At 46.3% G+C, this 21,106-nt stretch overlaps 1 protein-coding gene across 3 annotated transcripts in view; it reads right to left on the minus strand.

Moving 5' to 3' along the window:
* Nucleotides 1-21,106, minus strand: part of STX8 (syntaxin 8) — a 313,076-nt gene that overhangs the window by 18,180 nt on the left and 273,790 nt on the right. For 2 of the 3 annotated variants that reach the window (XR_002726115.3, XM_023190863.2), the window contains exon 8: nt 8,211-8,315. The exons of the other annotated variant lie outside the window; for it this stretch is intronic. Coding sequence is in view for 1 of the 2 variants with exons in the window: in XM_023190863.2 (XP_023046631.1) it covers nt 8,211-8,315 (105 nt within the window). In the remaining variant the exon portion in view is untranslated. The remainder of the gene's footprint in view (nt 1-8,210; nt 8,316-21,106) is intronic. 3 annotated transcript variants of the gene reach the window in all.

Raw genomic sequence — 21,106 nt, forward strand, 5'->3', positions numbered from 1 at the left:
AACAAAGCTAACAAGAACACTCTGGATGGAACACGCTAGTCGCTTAGAGCCTTCCCACTGGGGATCCCTCCTTCCCTGGGCACAATGTATACGGGCCGACTGGGGGCCTGGCTCAGGCAGGTCCCAGGCAAATGCATGTTGCCCCTGCCACCACAGTGCTTCTAACAAGAGCCATGCCCGGCACCATGACTGGCGCTAGGCACTTGCTATCCACGTTGTATACATTATATACACATTACACACTGACCAGCTCAATACACGTTTACTCAACAAATGAAACAGAAGGTCCTCACTCCTGCCGCGGTTGGGAAAGCAGAAATAACACTGGTACCCTCTGTGTCCCACATCTCTGTTGTGGCTTTTGATCGAACACATGTTGCCTGAGCACCTACCAGGCACGGCTCTAGTCACTGGGGCTACAACAATGAACCAGACAAGAAGCTCTGGCCTCACCGAATTGACATCCTAGTGTGTGTTTGTTGGGGGCGTTGGAGGGGGGCTTCCCTGTGTGAAGACAGACAAAAACCCCAACCAGTAACCAATGTAGTGGACTAGAAGGTGGTAAGTGCTAGAAAGAAAATCCAGCTCCTCTTGCCCTATTGCGCATCACACGGAGTGGCTGAAAGGCGCACACCCCCTTTCCCTCGAGTCCTAGGGGTACCGGGGAGGGAGTGCTGATACTGTCCAGAAACCAGACATCCTAGAGTGGGATTTGGAAACACTGCGGGAAAGACTAGGGTGCCTTCCTACACGCCACCAGGAAACTGCCATCCTGAAACGTTAATAAGATGTAGGCTTAGAAATAACACATTACGAAAGTTGGTTGGAATGAAGGGTGATGTAATGACAACTGGAAACAGAGAGGGGTGTTATTATGGAGTGGAGAAAAAGGAGAGCTGGAGAGGAAGAAGTTGGCAGTGGGTGCCAGCACTTTCCAGAACAGGGGTGCCCCAGCCAGCGAACTGGAGCCTGCTTGGTCTGTGAGGACATGGGGTCCTTTCTGAAGTGAGAAGCGGTGAGCCACCTCCTGGACAGCAGCTCTTCCTCAGATGGCCCTTCTGGACTGTTCTACGCCCAGATGAGAAGCGTGCTTCTGAGACTGATGACGCTTGCCTGTATTAGTGGCCGTTTCACTTCAGTGCCGTGCTGGCTGAGAGCTGCAAAGTGCTGGCCACCAGCTGGTGGAAGTAGGATGAAATAGTAGACACGCGATGTCACCAAGAGTGTATAAGAATTCGGGTAAATGCATTTCCAGTAAGGTGGGATCACTAGTGCCACTTCTGGTGCTCTGGGTGGACAGCCACCAGTCATCCTGGAGGCTACTTCGGCCCCCAACTCATCTCCACATTCCTTTGGCCTCCAAGGTGACGTGAACTATATATAACCAAGGGCCACGGTGGGGAGGACAGAAGAAAGATGACTGTTTAAGGGCCGTGGGAGAAAAGAAAAATAAGGGGCTGGCGAGAGAGCAGTCAGATGTGGACCTTTCGCTTTCAGCCCAGTCTCTTCCCAAGTAACCACAACATCTGTCACAGTTATTCAGTGTGCCTCTGAAGCCTGTCCCCTTTGTCGAGGCAGAAAAAATGGGCTCCCCTGTGTTCAAAAGGTCATCTCTACTTTCAAGTGGTCAACATTCCGCAGTCTGAAGCTCCCGGGCCCACTAGCTTCCAACACCGTGTGTCACTTCCCACGTATGCGGCAAAATGACAGCGTGAAAGGGTGAACGCGTGTGTGAGTACAGGGTTTCCGTCTTCGGAAGCTGTATGGTGTAAGAGCTGAAACACCATGGGCTGCGGGGGCTGAAGACTGCACATGTTCAGACCATGGCGCTGTCATTTGAGTAAGGGACCCAGTCCTCTATGCCAAAAAGCAGGAGAGTAATAACCCTCTGCTCTCAGAGCCATCACGGAGACAAAAAGAGATAAAATGCTGAGTGCTGAGCGTACTGCCCGGCTCAGGGTATCTTCTTAACCGAGACTAGCTGGTAGTCTCAGCTGCTGGAAACTGTTCTTACTACCAGTGTGGCATTCCCGATCTCCAATCTTTGGATAGAAGGCGCTATGACCCTTCCCCATGTGTGATGGCCTTCAGTGCTCAATGCTGCCCACATCTCCCTTGTTGTGTGACATCACAGCACCAGCAGGACCTCTGAGCTGAACGCAGCAGCCTCCCGCTGTCGGACGTGATGACTCTCAGTGCAACCAAACATGGCTGCCAGGCTCTTCTTGAAAACCTCCTCTACCTCACTCTACAGACTCTATCGTGAAAACAGACTTTGAGATTTATGCACTCACAAAATTCTCCAACAGCCTGTATACCTATATGTATAAAAATGCTTAAATTCACCGGGCGCCGTGGCTCATGCCTGTAACCCCAGCACCTTGGGAGCCAGAGGCAGGTGGATTATCTGAGGTCAGGAGTATGGGATCAGCCTGGCCAACATGGTGAAATCCCATCTCTACTAAAAATACAAAAGAATTAGCTGGGTGTGGCGGCGGGCGCCTGTAATCTCAGCTGCTAGGGAGGCTGAGGCAGGAGAATCACTTGAACCCGGGAGGCGGAGGTTGCAGTGAGCTGAGCTATCGCGCCATTGCACTCCAGCCTGGGGAACAAGAGCAAAACTCCGCCTAAAAAGAAAAAAAAAGGAGCTTAAATTAAGAGCATTTCAATAAAAGGCCATTCAGATTTGTTCTCACAGACGGGATATGCGTCTTCTACCCAGACCCTCCCGTGTGCTCTCCTCTCTAGGCCTTGGAACCCTAACTTAAGGATATTGCTGCAGTGAGATGCTTAATGGCAGAACTAGGGTGCAACCGACCCGGCACACTGGTCAACTGCTAACTTTTCACTAGCAGCAGCACGACAGCCTCAGAGTTGTGAGCCCCGTGGGCACCATGAAGACTGGTGGAGTAAGAACAACAACAACAAAAACAAAAAACAAACAAAAAACAAAAAAGAGACTTCAAACTTGCTCTACACTGGATTGTGGAAAAGGGGCCCTTTACCAAAAGTGGCATCAGGGCTTAGAGTTTGATCTAGGAAATACACAAGAGCAACAGGGGCAGTCAGGCTGCAGAGCTCTGACCTCGAGCATATGGTAGGAAAACAGGCATATTCACACTCCACAGTGCAAGAGCCTGTCCATCATCTTGGGGGATGAGGCCGCAGTGATGTCCCCCCGTTCAGTACCATCCTCAAACAATTCACCACCTTGAAGATATCCTCCTGTGAACAGATTATCTGAGGAGCCCTAAAACTGGTCCTTCACATAGGGAGGCTGCCATTTCGGAGTTGGCTGTCAGTGTGGCAGCAAACAGCTGGCGTTCCTAAGTGAAAACTCAGAGCCAGAACTGGTGCCCTCCAACCCCTACTCAGCTCTGAGACGCAGACCTGCAGGCGATGTGGGCAGATTCAACAATGCCACCACTGTGCCTACCGAAAACAAGTGGACAAGATCCCAAGCCATCAATTCTAGAACGCGGTTGGCGTAAAAGCCGTTGTACATGGATTCTATCGGCAAGAAGGGTCAGGAGAAGTATTTGAGGCCCAAGGAATCACTGTGGCAGAGCGGAAAGACTGGGAAATGATTGCATCTGGAGCATCGCTTCTGAGGATAAGGCAATTGAGGTACACGTCCTTCTCCTCTCCCTTTCCCTTAAGATGCTCCAGAGTAAGGGTTTCAACAGACCCCCAAGACACCATCCTGGAAACAGGCAGATTGATGGCCACAGCTGAGTGTCAGAGGTTACATATTAGCATATTCGAGCTCATCCCAGGGACGTGTGCATCACATGCCATGCAAAGAACACAAAATATCTGCCCTTCCAATGTCTGCTGCTAGTGCAAATAATAAAAGGTGTTTGAGGATAATATTAAAATGATGTCATCACCTTCTGCTTATCCACTCTTCTGGAAAAAAGTAGGATCAGCAACCCAAAAGGTCAGATTTGGCTTTGCAATACTGGCTGGCTTATATTAAACATGGTCTGTCAGAGATTTCAGAAGTCATTTCGAAGCAACATTAAAAAGTTGAATTACGACACATTCCTAACGAAACGATCCAGTTTCCCCACCTTGGCCTCCCTCTCCGAGCATGCCACACTCTCTCACACCTCTGCCTTGGCAGGGATCGTTGACACTGCTTTGGGGCCCTCTGCCAGCTTCTCCGCACCCAGCACACCGGCACTGGCTTTAGGCCTCAGCTTGAAAACACCCCTCCCTCAGGGACACCTCTTCCCCCATGCCCAGGGCATCCGAGGACTGCTTTTCTATGCTGCTTCTGTATACTAAACACACACAGTACAGAAATTAACATGCTATTTGGTTAAACTAACAATTAATTGGATTCATGATTTACCTTCCCTGATGGCCCATAAATTCTTTGGGGTTAAATAACAGGCCACGTGTTTCCAAAGTCCGTGTCCCCTCTTGTGCCTAGCACAGAGGTCACATAATACATACGCAACATATATTTATGTTTTTGTTGATTGGATAGCAGCTCATAGCTTAGGCTCCAATAGTATAATACCTGGAATATGAGTAGTCAGCAGTAGGAATTTCAAAGGACTTTCTTACTTGATGGTAGTTAACATGGGAACATTCCAGCAGCTAGAACAGTACTTGGCATGTAGTTAAGTGCTCAGCAAATACGTGTTAAAGAAATGAATGAATGATTGAAGAAATGAACGAATGAAAGCGTATAAACTATCAACAGAATAGGTAATCAAGGAGTAGTGGTTTTAAAGAACTATAAAGGGTTCAAGTAAAGTAAGTACGGTTGGTATTGCTAAATTCAAAACCAATATATTCTCCATTAGTGATGTGAATTTAAAATTCTAGGAGAGTATGTTCTGTACTTACTTTGCAATTAAATGAACAGAGTTGCATTGGAGTGAAATGCTGGGATTTTACCAGATGCTCATGGGTTCCTATCAGAGGTGATGCAGACTCAGAATTTCAACCAACTGGGCCCATTTTATATTGAATCAAACCGCCTTAGTTCACGTTTCATTCATTCCTTATATTTTTTTAACACCCTCTATTGGGAGACATTTTCAAAAAGTTACCAAAAATCACCTAATGACAGAAAGGTTTATGTTTACAGCATGGCAACTCATGGTGTGAACTGGGACCGGGAGCACAGATCACCAAAGAGCTTGTTAAAAATGCAAGTTCAGGCTGGGCACGGTGGCTCACACCTGTAATCCCAAAACTTGGGGAGGCTGAGGCAGGCGGATCACTTGAGGTCATGAGCTCGAGACCAGCCTGGCCAACATGGTGAAACTTCATCTCTACTAAAAATACAAAAATTAGCTGGGCGTGATGGCATGTGCCTGTAATTCCAATTACTCGGGAGGCTGAAGGATGAGAATCACTTGAACCCGGGAAGCGGAGGTTGCAGTGAGCTGAGAGGCACCACCACACTCCAGCCTGGGTGACAGACTGAGACCTTGACTCAAAAAAGAAAGAAATGCTGCCGGGTGCGGTGGCTCATGCCTGTAATCCTAGCACTTTGGGAGGTTGAGGCGGGTGGATCATGAAGTCAAGAGATCGAGACCATCCTGGCCAACACGGTGAAATCCTGAATCTACTAAAATTACAAAAATTAGCTGGGCATGGTGGCACACACTTGTAGTCCCAGCTACTAAGGAGGCTGAGGCAGGAGAATCACTTGGACCTGGGAGGCAGAGGTTGCAGTGAGCTGAGATCGTGCCACTGCATTCCAGCCTGGCTATAGAGCAAGACTCTGTCTCAAAAAAAAAAAAAAAAAAAAGAACAGAAAGAAAGACATTCAACTTCAAGGGTCCTACCCAGAAACCTGTTTTAACAAGCCCTCCACGTGACTCCGCTGGTGCTGAAGCAATTCTTCACACCATACAATAAAATATCGCCTATTACCATGATGGAAGAAGCTGTGGCTTTCTCTGGCTACTATAAATATGGATAATGGGCCAGGGCTCCCTAGCTGGTGGGAAAGTCACTGTCCTGGGGGCAAAGCAGGTACCCAGTGAGTGTCCCCGCTGATGACGCACCCTGAGAAGGGGAGCAGCCTGGGATGTATTTGACACAAAGCTCTCTTGCTGTCCTAATCCACCCCCACACCAATATCCCTCAGCCTCATTTCCTCTTGACAAAGATAGTTCTGTTCTGAGGGGGTGTGTGGGACCAACAGTAGCAGCTGGGGTGGCCAAATGACCGCTCTTGCTTAGAATAGAGAGGGATTCAAAGAATGATCTCTGCCAGATTGCCGGGCTTTTCTATGTCTCATCAGGCTGACACAGATGGCCTTGGCCGCTAAAGACGCTGCCTTCTTCCTCACAGAAGCCCGAGGAAAGGCCCTGAGAAGGAACAAGGACCAGAGAACTACCCGGTAGGGAGTAGCTGGTAGGATTTCAGCTTGAAATGTGATCTCTGGATGCCCATGAGCCAGTGTGGATCTCCCCGCATCGGGGATCCCAACCTTGGATAACATTTATATTTCTAGAGCACCTGAAGAACAAAGATTCCAGATTGTAAGGTGCAAAAGAAGTCACAAGGAGATGCCTTCTCACTCACACACAGCTAGCCACAGCTGTCTGCCCTCCCGGGGAGTACCCCGAAGCTAGTGTGCTGGCGAGCTAGTTTTAAAGCACAGACAGCCTCTCTATTGCTGGCCTTCTTTGAGCACCGTGGGTGAGGAAATGAGACAGAGAATAGTCTAATGATTAGTTCCTTATGGTCCTTACATTCTTGAAGTATATTCTTTACGCCCGCTGGAACACTTCTGCATTCTTGATAGCATGATTGCAATATAAGTTCTTTCCCTTCTGAGCACTGTCTTTTATTGACACACTAAAATATCCTAGGAGCAGGATTCCCCTTCCCACCTTCCTGACGCCCCTCCTTCCCCACTGCCGCACTCTCCGCACCATTCCTTGTTCTCTTTCTAAGAACGCAATAAACATTTCAGCACAATCTTTTCAATCCACATTATTTATAATATTCCGAACATCCATCGGGCCTGGCTAGAATGCGAAGCAATAAATCAAACTTAACAACAACAAAGAAGGAAGGGGGAAAACCACCCTTTGGCGAGGCGAAAGCCTGAGACGTTCCATTCCCCGAAGGGTTTAGTTATGTTAGGAAAAGTGAGATGGGGATGAGACTTGAGGTTTAGAATGACATAGAGGCAGGAACCGGAATCTATAGGCATAATCATAACTTTGTATAAATCTCAAACAAACTTACCTCTCTGGGGTGTCATGAGGATAAATGAGATACGTGGGAAGCACTCCGACTGCCTCGAATGAGAGCAACTGGAGCCCAGTTCTCCTTTTTGGGTCCAAAAGGTCATCTTTCTTGGAAGGGAGAGGGCTAAGAGCTCCCCCAAGTCCCTGAGCACCAGTCTTCGCTAATTAACATCCCCTCTGCAGGTTTAACTAAGATGGGGGTGAACCTGGAAGCAGGGCCTCAAGGCAGGGCTGCTAGGTCCTGGATCCAGTCGCCACCCCCAGCAGGGACCCCTCCCCCCACTGCCAGCGAGGACCACGCCAGGCCACACACAGTCAGGGGTGTCCTTGCGGGGGGTGGGAAGCAGAGCTTGTCCCACATGCTTACCTCATGGCGCTACGCAGGTTTACACTGTCTGACTTTCTCCTCGCAAAGAAAGAATCTGGCTCCACAGTTCGCTGATGATTTCAAAATTTATCTAAATGAACGTGGAGGCCAGGACGGGCTATTGGCTAATTGCAGAATTGGCTTGAGGCCTTTCTGCCTCGGCGGTTTCCCACCCATTCCCATCTCACATTGGAAATCCAAGCGGTTTGGGAGTGGGCGTGTGTTTACGTGGCAGGCCTCAACGCAGTGGCTCTGTTGCTGTCTAGTCTAACACGCTCTGCAGTCTGCTCTCAGTGGTCCCTTCTGACAGTTTCCTGGATAGAAAGGGGTGCTTCTTTTCCAGTCTCATTGAATGGTACTGAATATAAGATTAGAGTAACTGAATCACAATTCATATTTTAATCATTACAGTGTCATGTCAGCTCTGGGGAAATGACCATAACCAGTCACTTACTCATGAGAATTTTCTACCAAAAAGTCAGACAAGAAAGTCATTTTCTTATGAAAAGTGTCAAATGTGCCACCTACTCTGGTTTCGCCATCCCTCCTCTGCATGTTCACCTCACTTGATCTTCTTAAGGTACAGATAATGCCTTCCTGCCCAGATCTGTTACCTGCTTGCTGGCTTGGGCGGAGGTCAGATCTCAACCACTGTTCCGGAAGGGATTTGATCATCAGCTTGGCTTTGTTCATAACTTTCTCCAGTAAAAAGAAAAGTCCTAAAAAACCCAAATGCACGAGTGATATAGACATTTGTTTAAACAAAGTCTTCAAGAATACAACAATTTCTTTCTTTCTTTTTTTGAGACGCAGTCTCGCTCTGTCACCAGGCTGGAGTGCAGTGGCACGATCTCAGCTCACTGCAAGCTCTGCCTCCCAGGTTCAAGCGATTCTCCTGCTTCAGCCTCCCAAGTAGCCGGGACTACAGGTGCGCACCATCATGCCTGGCTAATTTTTGTATTTTTAGTAGAGATGGTGTTTCACCATGTTGGCCAAGCTGGTCTTGGACTCCTGACTTCAAGTAATGCGCCCGCCTTGGCCTCCCAAAGTGCAGGGACTACAAGCGTGAGTCACTGCGCCTGGCCCAACAATTTCTTTATAATGTCCCTAAGTCACAGAAACCAACAAAATCATCATTACTTGACTGTTCAAGTCAAGGGTCTCTTTACAACTTCCACTTTTTTTGCTTCTGATGACTCAGCCATCCTCTTGAGCTCCAGCCTACCAGGGCTGAGTGGTTCACCCGGACAGCCATTCTCCTGCCTCAGCCTCCCGAGTAGCTGGGACTACAGGTGCCCGCCACCACTCCCGGCTAACTTTTTTGTACTTTTAGTAGAGATGGGGTTTCACTATGTTGGGCAGGCTGGTCTCAAACTCCTGACCTCGTGATCTGCCCGCCTTGGCCTCCCAAAGTGCTGGGATTACAGGTGTGAGCCACTGCGCCCGCACACTTTTTCTTTTTTTAAAGAGACAGGATCTTGCTATGTTGCCCAGGCTGCGGTGCAGTGGCTATTCACAAGTGTGATCATAACACGCTACAACCTTGACCTCTTGGGCTCAAATGATCCTCCTGCCTCAGCCTCCCTAGTAGCTGGGACTATAGGTGTGTACCACTGTGCCTAGCCAGAATCACCTTTTAACATCCACAGCTATTTCAAATCTAGAGTCTACAGTGTCAGTAGGTTTAACAGGGATGAACATCTTCATGACTTAAAAATGAGTAAGGAATACACTATTTTCTGGTTAACTTCCTTGTCACGCTGGAGAATGTCCCTACCGCTATTTCCCACATGAGAAGACCTGAAGTCCTCTGGAACACAGGGTGTGGGTGGAGGTATAAGAAAAGGGATAGCTGGAAATGACAGTGGGTGAGGGTTAGCGAGGGCAGGGTCTGAATGAGTGAGGGCAGGTTCTCAATGGCTCATGAAGGCATGTAGGCTGAATACACAGAAGCCAGTCGGCCTCCGTTTGCTTCTACCCAACCCTGTACCAGGTACCATGTTAGGTTCTGGGAATACAACAGGGGTCAGGATGGACATGATACCTGTCCCTGGGGAACTGACAGGCTAATGGGGGAGTCAGACATTCAAACAACCACATAGTAAAATGATTGTAAATCATAGAGAAGCATTAAGAAGGAAACAAACATGGTGTTACGATAAGAGGTGGTCAGATATGGCCTTCTGATGAGGTGACCTGTTAAGATCTAAAAGTAAATAAAGCTGGGTGAAGACCATGCCAGCCAGAGCCAGGCAGAGTGGTAAGCACAGAGCACCTAGGGATTCATGGAATGGAAAGAAACCCACTGTGGCTAGAACTAGCCAGTAAGGAGAGAAATCAAGACAGATTTGGTGAGAGTGTCAGGGCTAAGTCCTGCAGGGCCCTGGAAGCCACGGTAAGGAGTTGGACTTTATCCTAAGTACAAGGGAAGCCAGTGAAGGGTTTAAGCAGGGAGTGGCAATATCTCCTTTAGGTTAGACAGTCATTTATGTCACTGTGTGGAGACTGGACCTGAGGGTATGGTGTCCAGGTACAAGTAAAGCCAACAAGACCTCTTTGAGAGAACTATCCCAGCATTCGGGTAAGAGGGTGACACGAAATGGGGTGGTGGCAGTGGAGATAGAGGGATTGAAACATACTTTAGGGCTGGGTGTGGTGGCTCACGCCTGTAATCCCAGCACTTTGGGAGGCCAAGGCAGGTGGATCACCTGAGGTCGGGAGTTTGAAACCAGCCTGACCAACATAGAGAAAACTCCATCTCCACTAAAAATACAAAATTAGCTGGGCATGGTGGTGCATGCCTGTTAATCCCAGCTACTGGGGAGGCTGAGACAAGAGAATTGCTTGAACCTGGGAGGCAGAGGTTGTGGTGAGCCGAGATCACACGATTTCACTCCAGCCTGGGCAACAAGAGTGAAATTCCATCTCAGAAAGAAAAAAAAAAAAAATAGAAAAATAGTTTAGAACGCCATGGCTTCTTTTTGGATAAGCAAGGGGGGCTATGGTGAGAGGAGAGGAGGAAACAAAATTTCTACCTTGAATAACTGGGTCAGTGGTGTGCTATTTATTGAGACAGAAAACTAGGGGTAGGGGGCGTTCTGGATATGCTGCAGAGGGATTTAAGCTGACATTTCAAAAAGTTCTCGGATATACAGTATAATGGAGCTCAGAAGAGAGATTCTGGGCGGTGGCAGTGATGGTGACAGGTTGAGAGCCCAAAGAAGAGCAGACAGAGGAAAGATCATGGGGAGGCGGAGAGCAGGGGAGGGAGATCAGGCAGGGTGGGTGCGGGAGGGACATCGGGCAGGGTGGGTGCAGGAGGGAGTGTGAGTGTGGGGGCTTCTGTGACGAGGGCCCAGAGCTGCTAAAGGGGCACTGGACGGGAGGGCTCTGGCTCTGTCACTATCTGACGAGGACAGCAGCAGTGTGACTACAGCAAGCATATACGGAGGATCTGCTGCACATCAAGCACTGTGCTCTTGATCTTCCAGACCCCCTCTCTAATCCCCACATCACACTGTAAACTGGTGTTACTATCATTGTCATCATTGTGTGCATGTGTGTGTTTTTTTTTTTTTGAGAAGGGGTTTCACTGTTGTTGCCCAGGCTGGAGTTCAGTGACGCGATCTCGGCTCACTGCAACCTCTGCCTCCCAGGTTCAAGCAATTTTCCTGTCTCAGCCTCCCAAGTAGCTGAGATTACAGGCACCCGCCACCATGCCTGGCTAAATTTGTATTTTTAGTAGAGACAGGGTTTCACCATGTTGGCCAGGCTGGTCTCGAACTCCTGACCTCCGGTAAATCACCCACCTCAGCCTCCCGCAGTGTTGGGATTACAGGCGTGAGCCACTGCGCCTGGCCATCATTATTATTATTAATGAACCTGACGCTCAGAAGCAGTAAGCAATTTTCCTAAGGTTTCAGAGCTTTTCAGTGTTGGGCCTGGGATTTGAACCCAGCTTTGACTAACTCTAAGTTTATTGTCGGAGTTGACTAACTCGAACATATAGTCATAACAATAAAGTTAAGGTTGTACGGAAGTAGAAAAAGACCTAAGATGCCAATAACACAGCTTCCAAACCATCTTCTCTGTTTTCACAGCCAGGTGCCCAGCTCTAGACTAGACTACGATGGACTTCTCGCTGTCTTCCCTACTACAGAACGTCCCCAGTAGCAACAGGTCTCCCTCATGCTGCCAACAACAACCCTCTTCTTCACCGTGACAAGCCTGACCCCATCTGTTCTTTGGTTTTCCTCTTCAAGAACTGGAGACAAAATTATTATTTGCAGATAACAAGAATACCTAACCTGGAAATAACAAAATAATCCACAGAAAACCTTTTTGAACTAAAGTAAAAAGGATAGTTTAAAAGACATCAATAAATTCCAACTCCTTTCTCGTAAGGCAGCTAAAATCAATCAGAAAATATAACGGGGTGTGATGGCTCATGTCTGTAATCCCAGCATTTTGGGAGGCAGACGTGGTGGATCGCTTGAGCCCAGGTGTTTGAGACCAGCCTGGGCAATAGGGCGAAACCTCATCTCTACAAAAAAATACAAAAATTAGCCAGGTGTGGTGGCGCACGCCTCTTGTCCCAGCTACTGCAGAGGCAGGGATGGGAGAATTGCTCGAGCCTGGCCGGTCGAGGCTGCAGTGAGCTGAGATCATGCCACTGCACTCCGCATAGGTGACACAGTGAGTAAGATCCTGTCTCAAAAAAAAAAAAGAAGAAAGAAAATACAATGAAAAAAATGTATTAATAACTAATGAACGGCTGGGCCTAGTGGCTCATGCCTGTAATCCCAGCTCTTTGGGAGGCCGAGGTGGGTGGATCACCTAAAGTCAGGAGTTTGAGACCAGCCTGACTGACATGTTGAAACCCAGTTGCTACTAAAACTACAAAATTAGCCAGGCATGGTGGCAGGTGCCTGTAATCACAGCTACTTGGGAGGCTGAGGCAGGAGAATCGCTTGAACCTGGGAGGTGGAGGTTGCAGTGAGCCGAGATCGCGCCATTGCACTCCAGCTGGGGCAATAAGAGTGAAACTCCATCTCAAAAAAGAAACAAAATTTTAAAAAACTAATCAACAGAGAACAAAGGAATAAACAAAAATGGACAGAACGACTTTTTGAAAATTCCACAAGTTTCCTGAGGAACATAAACGAAAATATGAACAAAGACAGATCCATACCATATTTCTGGATGGGAAGACTTGGAGCTGTGTGCCTGTCAGCTCTCCATGTTTATATAAACATTTAACTCAAATAGCAACAGAACCTTTCAGGAACCTGCCAAATTACTGTGAGGCAACTAGGACTATTCTCACTCTGCAGACAAGGAAACTAAGGCTTAGACAGGTTAAGAAAGCAGAATCTGTTCTAAGGAAGTTGATGTGGAGGCACAGTAAGGCACAACTCAGTTACAATTACAAAGATGTTGGATGCAGAGTTGTGTGTCTATGTGTGTGGGCTGCAGATAAGGAGGAGAGTGGATCGCGCAGGGCCCGAGGTGTGGTCACAAGGAATTTGGGCAACAGAGAGGCTCTGAGAGGTTTCAGCGGGGAGAAGTGATGGTGGAGGGGGAGGGTTCACAGACGCCAATCTGCATTTTCCAGAGCTCCTCCCAGCTTCAATGTGGAGAATGGACTAGAGGGGGCAGAACTGGAACAGGAAGGCAACGCAGGAAGGACAGGAGTGATCCAGAAGATGACAGAGGCTGAGGTCAAGGTGAGGCTGCGGGAAGGAAAAGCAGTGCATGGATTCCATGGATACTCAGGAGGTGGAATCGGTGAAAACTGGCGTCGGACAACATGTGGGGGCTGAGCAGAAGCAGGGATGATTCCTGGGTATTTGGCTTGAGAAACGGAGTGGTTGGTGGTCTTGCTCATCGAGATAGAAAACAGAAGAAAAGCAGGGCTGGAGAAGATCATGAGCCTAGTTCTGGACATCTTGGAATTGCTGCCAGCAAGTTTTGACAGCACAATATTTGCTTTTCTTCCACTTTTTGAGTGAGATTCGTCTCAAAAAAAAAAAAAAAATTAAAAGAGCTCAGGTATGGGTCTAGCATCAATAGCTGGTGGAGGCCTCTCCACCAGGACCCTCCTGGAGCCTTCTCCCCACTCTCCTGTTGGAGGCCCCATCAGATGCCACTTCTCCATTTCCCCACTCTATCGGAGAATCCCAGATGGACATTTTATGTTTTTGTACATTTGATAAATTTTTGTTTGGTACTGATGGTATTTTCTTTTCTTTCTTTTTTTATTTTCACACGGAGTCTGACTCTGTCACCCAGGCTGGAGTGCAGTGGCGCGATCTCGGCTCACTGCAAGCTCTGCCTCCCGGGTTCACACCATTCTCCTGCCTCAGCCTCCCCAGCACCTGGGACTACAGGCGCCCGCCACCACGCCCGGCTAAGTTTTTGTATTTTTAGTAGAGATCGGGGTTTCACCGTGTTAGCCAGGCTGGTCTCAAACTCCTGATCTCAAGTGATCCACCCGCCTCAACCTCCCAAAGTACTGGGATTACAGGCATGAGCCACTGCACCGGGCCTGGTGATATTTTCTTACTATAATCCCTCCTCTTGGCCTTGGTAGAGTACATTCCTTCATTCATTATTCCTTCAAATATTACGTTGTTTGAAAGCATGGTAAGAAAGGGTTCAACAGAAAGGTACGCAATTGGTGTAACTGGAAGCTATCCTTTTTATGAATGAAACGCTAGTGTTTCCAGGTGTCTGTTTTCTTCACTTAAAACTGCTGGCATCATCTTATAACTCAGACTTAGCTATTCATCACAGCGGAAAGAAAAAGTCAGTCAACGGAAAATGAGCCTTCTTCCCTGTGAGACACTCCTCTGGCCAACCTATGGCCACAAAGGGCAAAATAGAGATTCTCCTGCTCACCCGGTGGCCGCATAACCAGCCTAAAGACAATTTCTGAAAGAAAATATCCAGGCAAGAGCTAAACTTGCAAAACTGAATACCTGAAATGAGACAGTCACTTTATGGAGATGAATCTTTTTTTTTTTTTTTCTTTACCAAAACTGAAGAACTGCACGTGTATGTCCTCTAACAAGTAGATACTTAAAGACACCAGAATAGGTGGGTGGAAAGTCAAGAAGCAAGACAGTTTACATATTTGCTGTAGAACCTTAGGGGACAAGAGAGCCCAGGATACCTGACAGGTATTCTTGACAGGAAAAACAGAGCACTCACAATGATAGATGTTGAGTGACCCTGGACCAAATAATATCTTTACTCTGACAAAAAGCTGTGGACAATTAGAAATTACTTTTCTTAAACTAAAGGGTTTTTTCCTTTCTATACATATTCAACCTTCTGTGTTTGAAATAGAATTCTCAGGCAAGGAGCGGCAGCTCGCACCTGCAATCCCAGCACTTTAGGAGGCTGAGGTGGGCAGAACACGAGCTTAGGAGTTCAAGACCAGCCTGGCCAACATGGTGAAACCCCATCTCTACTAAAAATACAAAAATTAGCCAGGCATGGTAGTGCGTGCCTATAATCCCAGCTAATTAAGAGGCTGAGGCAGGAGAATCGCTTGAACCTGGGAGGCAGAGGTTGCAGTGAGCCAAGACCATGCCATTGCACTCCAGCCTGGGTGACACAGCGAGACTCCATCTCAAACAAACTAACAAATAAAAGAAATAGAATTCTCACTGTTTTCATGTCACTAGGGTTAAAGTATAAACTCAAGAAAAGTACCAGCAGAACTTGGAACGTGGAGCTTTTGCAGTGGATAGAACGACATTCTTTTCATTTAATAAGGTTGAACTGTATGCATCTTTCAAAATTAAAAGCAATGTTTTTCAATAACTCCATGTTTCCAACAACCTCGGTCTCTATGGATTAAATTCGAGTTCTGAAATTCATTTCTGGAATTATTTTATTAATCAAACACAAAATTATTATAGTCTACTCAGAAAAGTCTGATGGAAATTGTAACCTGAACCATATCCGAGGATTTTCTTTTGAAGCAGAAAGCCAGCAATTACAGTACTGGAAAAGGCTGTTTTACTGTGGTGTATTTCCTCAGGAGAGGAAATGATTTTTGAGAATACTGAAGCCTTTTTTATTCTAAAGTGGGCTAGCAACACCTGTACACAATCTTTCTAGACAACAATAAGACTTTTCTGAGGTTTCATGTCATGACCGTTTAATTTAATAGCTCTGAGAGTTTAAACAGGACACTAATACCTCAGTTAACTGGCACAGTCAGTGGACTGGGGATTCCAGTTAACTTAATTTTTCCATCAACTAATAGTAACCCATTTATGCAATGAAATTTCCTCAGCAGGATACAGGGGATCTGGACAGCTCTTTTCAGGTATGTACAACTGTGTGGTTTGTCTCTAAGTTTTACTCTTTTAAAAAATCAGCATTTTGCCTTGTGTAAATCTTCAAATTAATAAACCAATAATCAACTACAAGATGGCCCACCAAAACAAATAAGCGAAAAAGGTTAGGTTTAACTCTGATCGTCTTGGCTAAACAAAATAAACCTACAGAGAACATAAAATATTTTCTTCTCAATTCATGCAGCATTCATTTAAGGCAATGGTCTGCACCCTGTAGATACGCAGATAAACAATACATGTCTTTCTGGACCTCAGAAGCTCACAGTTTACATATGGATCAAGTAGAAAAGTTCAGAAGATACGAGCAACAACAGTTGTTTAGAAGTTTTTTTTCTTTAAAAGCGTATAAAGCTACTCTTGTTTTTGAAAAGTCAAGGCAAATGAAACCTACTTTTTGAAATAATCAGGGAAAAAATAAGTGTAAAGTTTCCTCTAGATCTTTTAATCAGCAGAATAATAAGGATTGACTTTATATCGAGACTTCAACTTAGCAGAATTAGAAAACTGCAAAAGTCCTAGAAATATCACAGGTAAACGGGTAAAATGAACCTCAACAAGTTTCTGACTTGACTTTCTTGGGGGCCAAACACGCAAGGCTCTTCTCAGTCTCTCCCCTAGTCTTATGTTTTAATTAACAGATGCAAAGTTTTTCAAAGTCATGGGTGGGGCTTGCTTTACTTCCTCTGACGGTTTCCAGCAGGGGACCTTGGCCTTAGGATCTTAAGTTTTCTGGAATACTAGGTTCCATTCTCCCAGCTTCCCAGGCCCCACCCTCCTGGAGATTCTGATTCAGCGGTTCCAGGAGAAGGCCCAGGAATTTGTATTTTTAGTAAGAACATCATGTGATTCTTATCATCAGGGAAATCTGGACACTATGGATAATAACAATTTGCCCACGAATCACAGGTTGTGGATCGGGCTTAGAGAGAAAAACAGATTCCCAGGCCCCAAGGCTCAGGGAATAAGCTTCAGGAAGCCTGGGCTTGGACTCAGGAATCTGTATTTCTAACAAACACACCGCAGGCAACATCTGGCTGGACAGAAACACTGTCTTTGGTGTTGAGCCACCAAACTGTATTCTGCAGGTGTTGGATATAAAACCAGAATCAGCAGAAACCAGTGTAGAGGTCCAAAGTAGTGATAAAACAAAACAAAACAAAACAAAACAAAACAAAACAAAACAAAGGAGAAACATCTGGGACATCTCCGTCTACCCGAGGCCCTGGACTGCTCAGTGTCTTCAACACTGCATTTCCTGGTCTTACTTAGATGGGCCTTTTCTCTAAGGCCGGCCTCCAGAAACCAGGGTTAAGCCCAGAACATTACGGACAACAAGATGCCCATCTGTTCCTGCGTGGGGCAGACCGAGGGTGCCTACTGATCCAAGCCTGGTAGTCCCAAACAGTGATCACCTTGGTTAAATAAACACTAAAAGGCAAAACGTCTTTTGGAATGGTTATGTGCTGGTTATATCATGCCTGAAAATCGCAAATGAAACTAGTACATGTACCAACGCCTGGCCATAAATGAACACATTGTTTACTACAAATTCTGCTGAAATAAACCTGTCTTCACATACAGTTGCTAAGGCACTTGTGCTTAGAAAAACAAATACTTTAAAGACAAACAATACCTTCACATTTTCCCTTCAAAAGTGACTAATTTACTCAATACTTCTGAAAAACTGTAACGAACTTCTTCTGGAATCCCCGTATTACCGCATCGCACACTTGCCAGTAACTATATGCAGCGCTTTGGAAACGCCAAGGGAAATAGCAGACTTGGTAAGGCTTAAAAAAAAAAAAAAGGCAAGATCATAGATGGGATGAAAAACCTCGACTTGAATGCTTCCCCATGAAGTCAGTCTACGTTTGATCCAAATGGTTGAACTCCAAAAGCACCTCAGCAGTTCAGCTGTCTTGATTTCAAACTCCTGCCCACAGGGCTCAAATTTGCAACTTAAATATTCGGTATGAAAACAAAAGTTATTTAACTGTTAGCACGGGCCCTCTTCTCCGAAAGAGAGTAGGAACCTGGGCACGTGTTTCGGCCCACACACATACACCGATCTTTGACTTCTAAATATCAGGGCGCAACACACACAATTATTTTGGTTTTGAGATGACACTGTCTGTTATGTTGGGGTGGGGAGTTACCAAAAAACATTGTCTTGAACACTGCCAGAGCTGACGATTTTATGCATGTGTAGTACAAATGGTTCTTTTTCTTTTTGGAAAGGAAAAGCACTTTAAAAAGGTTTGGTGGGGAGGCTCTGCAGCGGTATTTCACCTCAATACATCTTTCAAGTTTGATAGCTTGTAAGCTCACGGCTTTGGTTCTTGTCTTCAACCTTCAGACAACTCTAAGCTGGCCACAGCAGCTGCAGAGGCTGAGTCTTTAAATGAAATAAAGAAATAATTGCTTCAGGGAACAAAGGGAAGCAAAAAAAAAAAAAAAAAAAGCCTTGTTAGCTGAACTACGTGGCCCCTTGGGACTGTGTGTGGTGTGTATTCCTGAAGAATATTGTTCGGTGTGGTAAAGGAATCCCAGCGAAACCCCAGAGAATCAGGAAAAAGGGTGATGTGGTGGAAAAAGGGTGATGTGGTAGAAAAAGTGGGCTTCAGAGGTGAACCTGGGTTCGAGCTGAGGCTCTGCCACTGACCAGCTACGTGACCTTGAGCACTGGCCCTCACCTCTCAGGGTCTTCGCCTCTTATCTGTGATATGGGAATGACATTACGTATCTCACGGGGCTGTAATGAGGCCTGGAAGAATGATGTATGTCATGTGTTGATTTCATGTGGGCAAACTGAACGTCCTTGGTTATCTCTCCCCGCTCCCCAAACTCTACTAGTAGGGAATGGTATAAATACATAAACCAAAAGAATAGGAGAGAAAATGAGATCGAATCAGATATAGCAACAAAATGTTAGGAGATGGAAAGCAGATGGATGAGTCATCAGTGCCTTACAGTAGATGATGAAACCTACACAGCTGATTTGGGGGTGGGGCTGGCCCCATCAGGTTCTTCTGCAGGTGAGGTTAAAAACAGGGGGACCAGTTAAAGACTATATGAGGGCCAGATGCACCCCAGGTCCCCGCCACCGCCATACACAATCAGGCAAACTACCTCTCCCCTATCCTCTCAGGAGAGAGGTTCACAGGTGAAACTGGACTGAGCTTGAAACAGGGAGGCAACAGGCACAGAAGAAGAAAGGGATATGATGAGAGCTTGGAAAGAGGGAGATGAAATCCTGGTTTTCATAGGGCATGAGAAGCTGGCTGTCCCCTTCTCCTGTTGGGCTCCCAGACACTTAACAGCCAAGTTTCCACTCATTAGGGGAGACCACAGCACTCCTGTCAGCAGCCATGGACTAAACAAAGAGAAAAGAAATGCAGATAGTCCTATTTGGGATCCCCAATCAAATGACTAGGTCCTCCCCTGTCTGATAATGCTTCTGTGAAATCTACAATTCAACAGACCCCACCCACGCCTATAGAACTTTCATATGTCTTTTTACATTCTTTTTGTTTGTTTGTTTTGAGATGGAGTCTCACTCAGTTGCCAGCCTGGAGTGCAGTGCCACAATCTCGGCTCACTGCAACCTCTGCCTCCTGGGTTCAAGCCACTGTCCTGCCTCGGCCTCCCGAGTAGCTGGGATTACAGGAGTGCACCACCACACCCAGCTAATTTGGTAATTTTGGTAGAGACGGGGGGGGGGGGGGTTACCATGTTGGCCAGGATGGTTTTGACCTCTTGATCTTGTGATCCACCCGCTCGGCCTCCCAAAATGCTGGGATTACAGGTCTGAGACACCGTGCCTGGCCTACATTCTTTAACATTAATGGGTAGCCAAGCACCACTAGACATTTGAGAAGGCCGGGGTGGGGGGGCCCGGGGGGGAAGCAAAAAAAAAAAAACCCCAAAAAACAAACAAAACAAAAAACAAAAAAAACCAAAAAAAACCCCACCTTCCCCCGGGAAAAAAAACAAAACAGAAAAAGAAATCCAATGACAAGACACAATGCAAAGAACAGAAGAAAATGTGAAAGAAACAATAATTATGATTCTCATAGAGATAAAATATATAATATCTAGGAGATTAGAACAGAATAAATTCAAAAATCAGAAAGCCTTAGAGTGAAAAAAGAAGACAGCAGCTATAAAGAAATTCAATGGAAGAATTTTTAAGACTCACTTAAAGAAATGAACAAAACAACCAAAAAATGAAAGAAGAGAAAATAAGGAAATTCAAGGATTAAACTAGGAAACCCAATACCCAATTAAGGCGTGCAGCAGAAGGAAAGATAAAACACAGGAGATAATCATGAAAGCTATAAGAAAATATTTTGAGAACTGAAGGACATGAATTTTCAAACTGAAGGGTTCACAAAATGACCAACACAATAACGGGGGTAAGCAGGGAAGTTACTCTAAGGCCTTCTGTGTGAAATTTAGGATCCTGAGACTAAAGAGATGCTCCTAAAAGCAAAACAGGATGTACAACAAGGTTCCAGAATCAGACAGGCACTGGACTTCCCTATGGCAATACCAGAAGCTAGCAGTCAAGGCAAAATGCCTCCAAAATGTGGACTGCAAATTGTTTCCAGCCCAAAATTTTATATGCAGTCAATCTATCAACAACAAAGGAGATAATAAAGATAGTTTTGGACGTGTACTATCTCAAGAAAATTTATTTCCCAGGTACTCTTTCTTGGAAAGCTAGGGCAGGCTTGAGGGGGTAAACCAGGCAAGAAAATTAGTTCCAGGAAAGAAGGGCTCCAAAAGAAGAAAGAGTTGATTGAAAGTCTCAAGAAGATATTGAGGCCAGGCGCGGTGGCTCAAGACTGTAATCCCAGCACTTTGGGAGGCTGAGATGGGCGGATCACGAGGTCAGGAGATCGAGACCATCCTGGCTAACACTGTGAAACCCCGTCTCTACTAAAAAAAAATACAAAAAACTAGCCGGGTGAGGTGGCGGGTGCCTGTAGTCCCAGCTACTCGGGAGGCTGAGGCAGGAGAATGGCGTAAACCCGGGAGACGGAGCTTGCGGTGAGCTGAGATCCGGCCACTGCACTCCAGCCTGGGCGGCAGAGCGAGACTCCGTCTCAAAAAAAAAAAAAAAAAAAAAAAAAAAA

Source organism: Piliocolobus tephrosceles, chromosome 16 (assembly GCF_002776525.5).
Source record: "Piliocolobus tephrosceles isolate RC106 chromosome 16, ASM277652v3, whole genome shotgun sequence".
Taxonomy (NCBI): Eukaryota; Metazoa; Chordata; class Mammalia; order Primates; family Cercopithecidae; genus Piliocolobus; species Piliocolobus tephrosceles.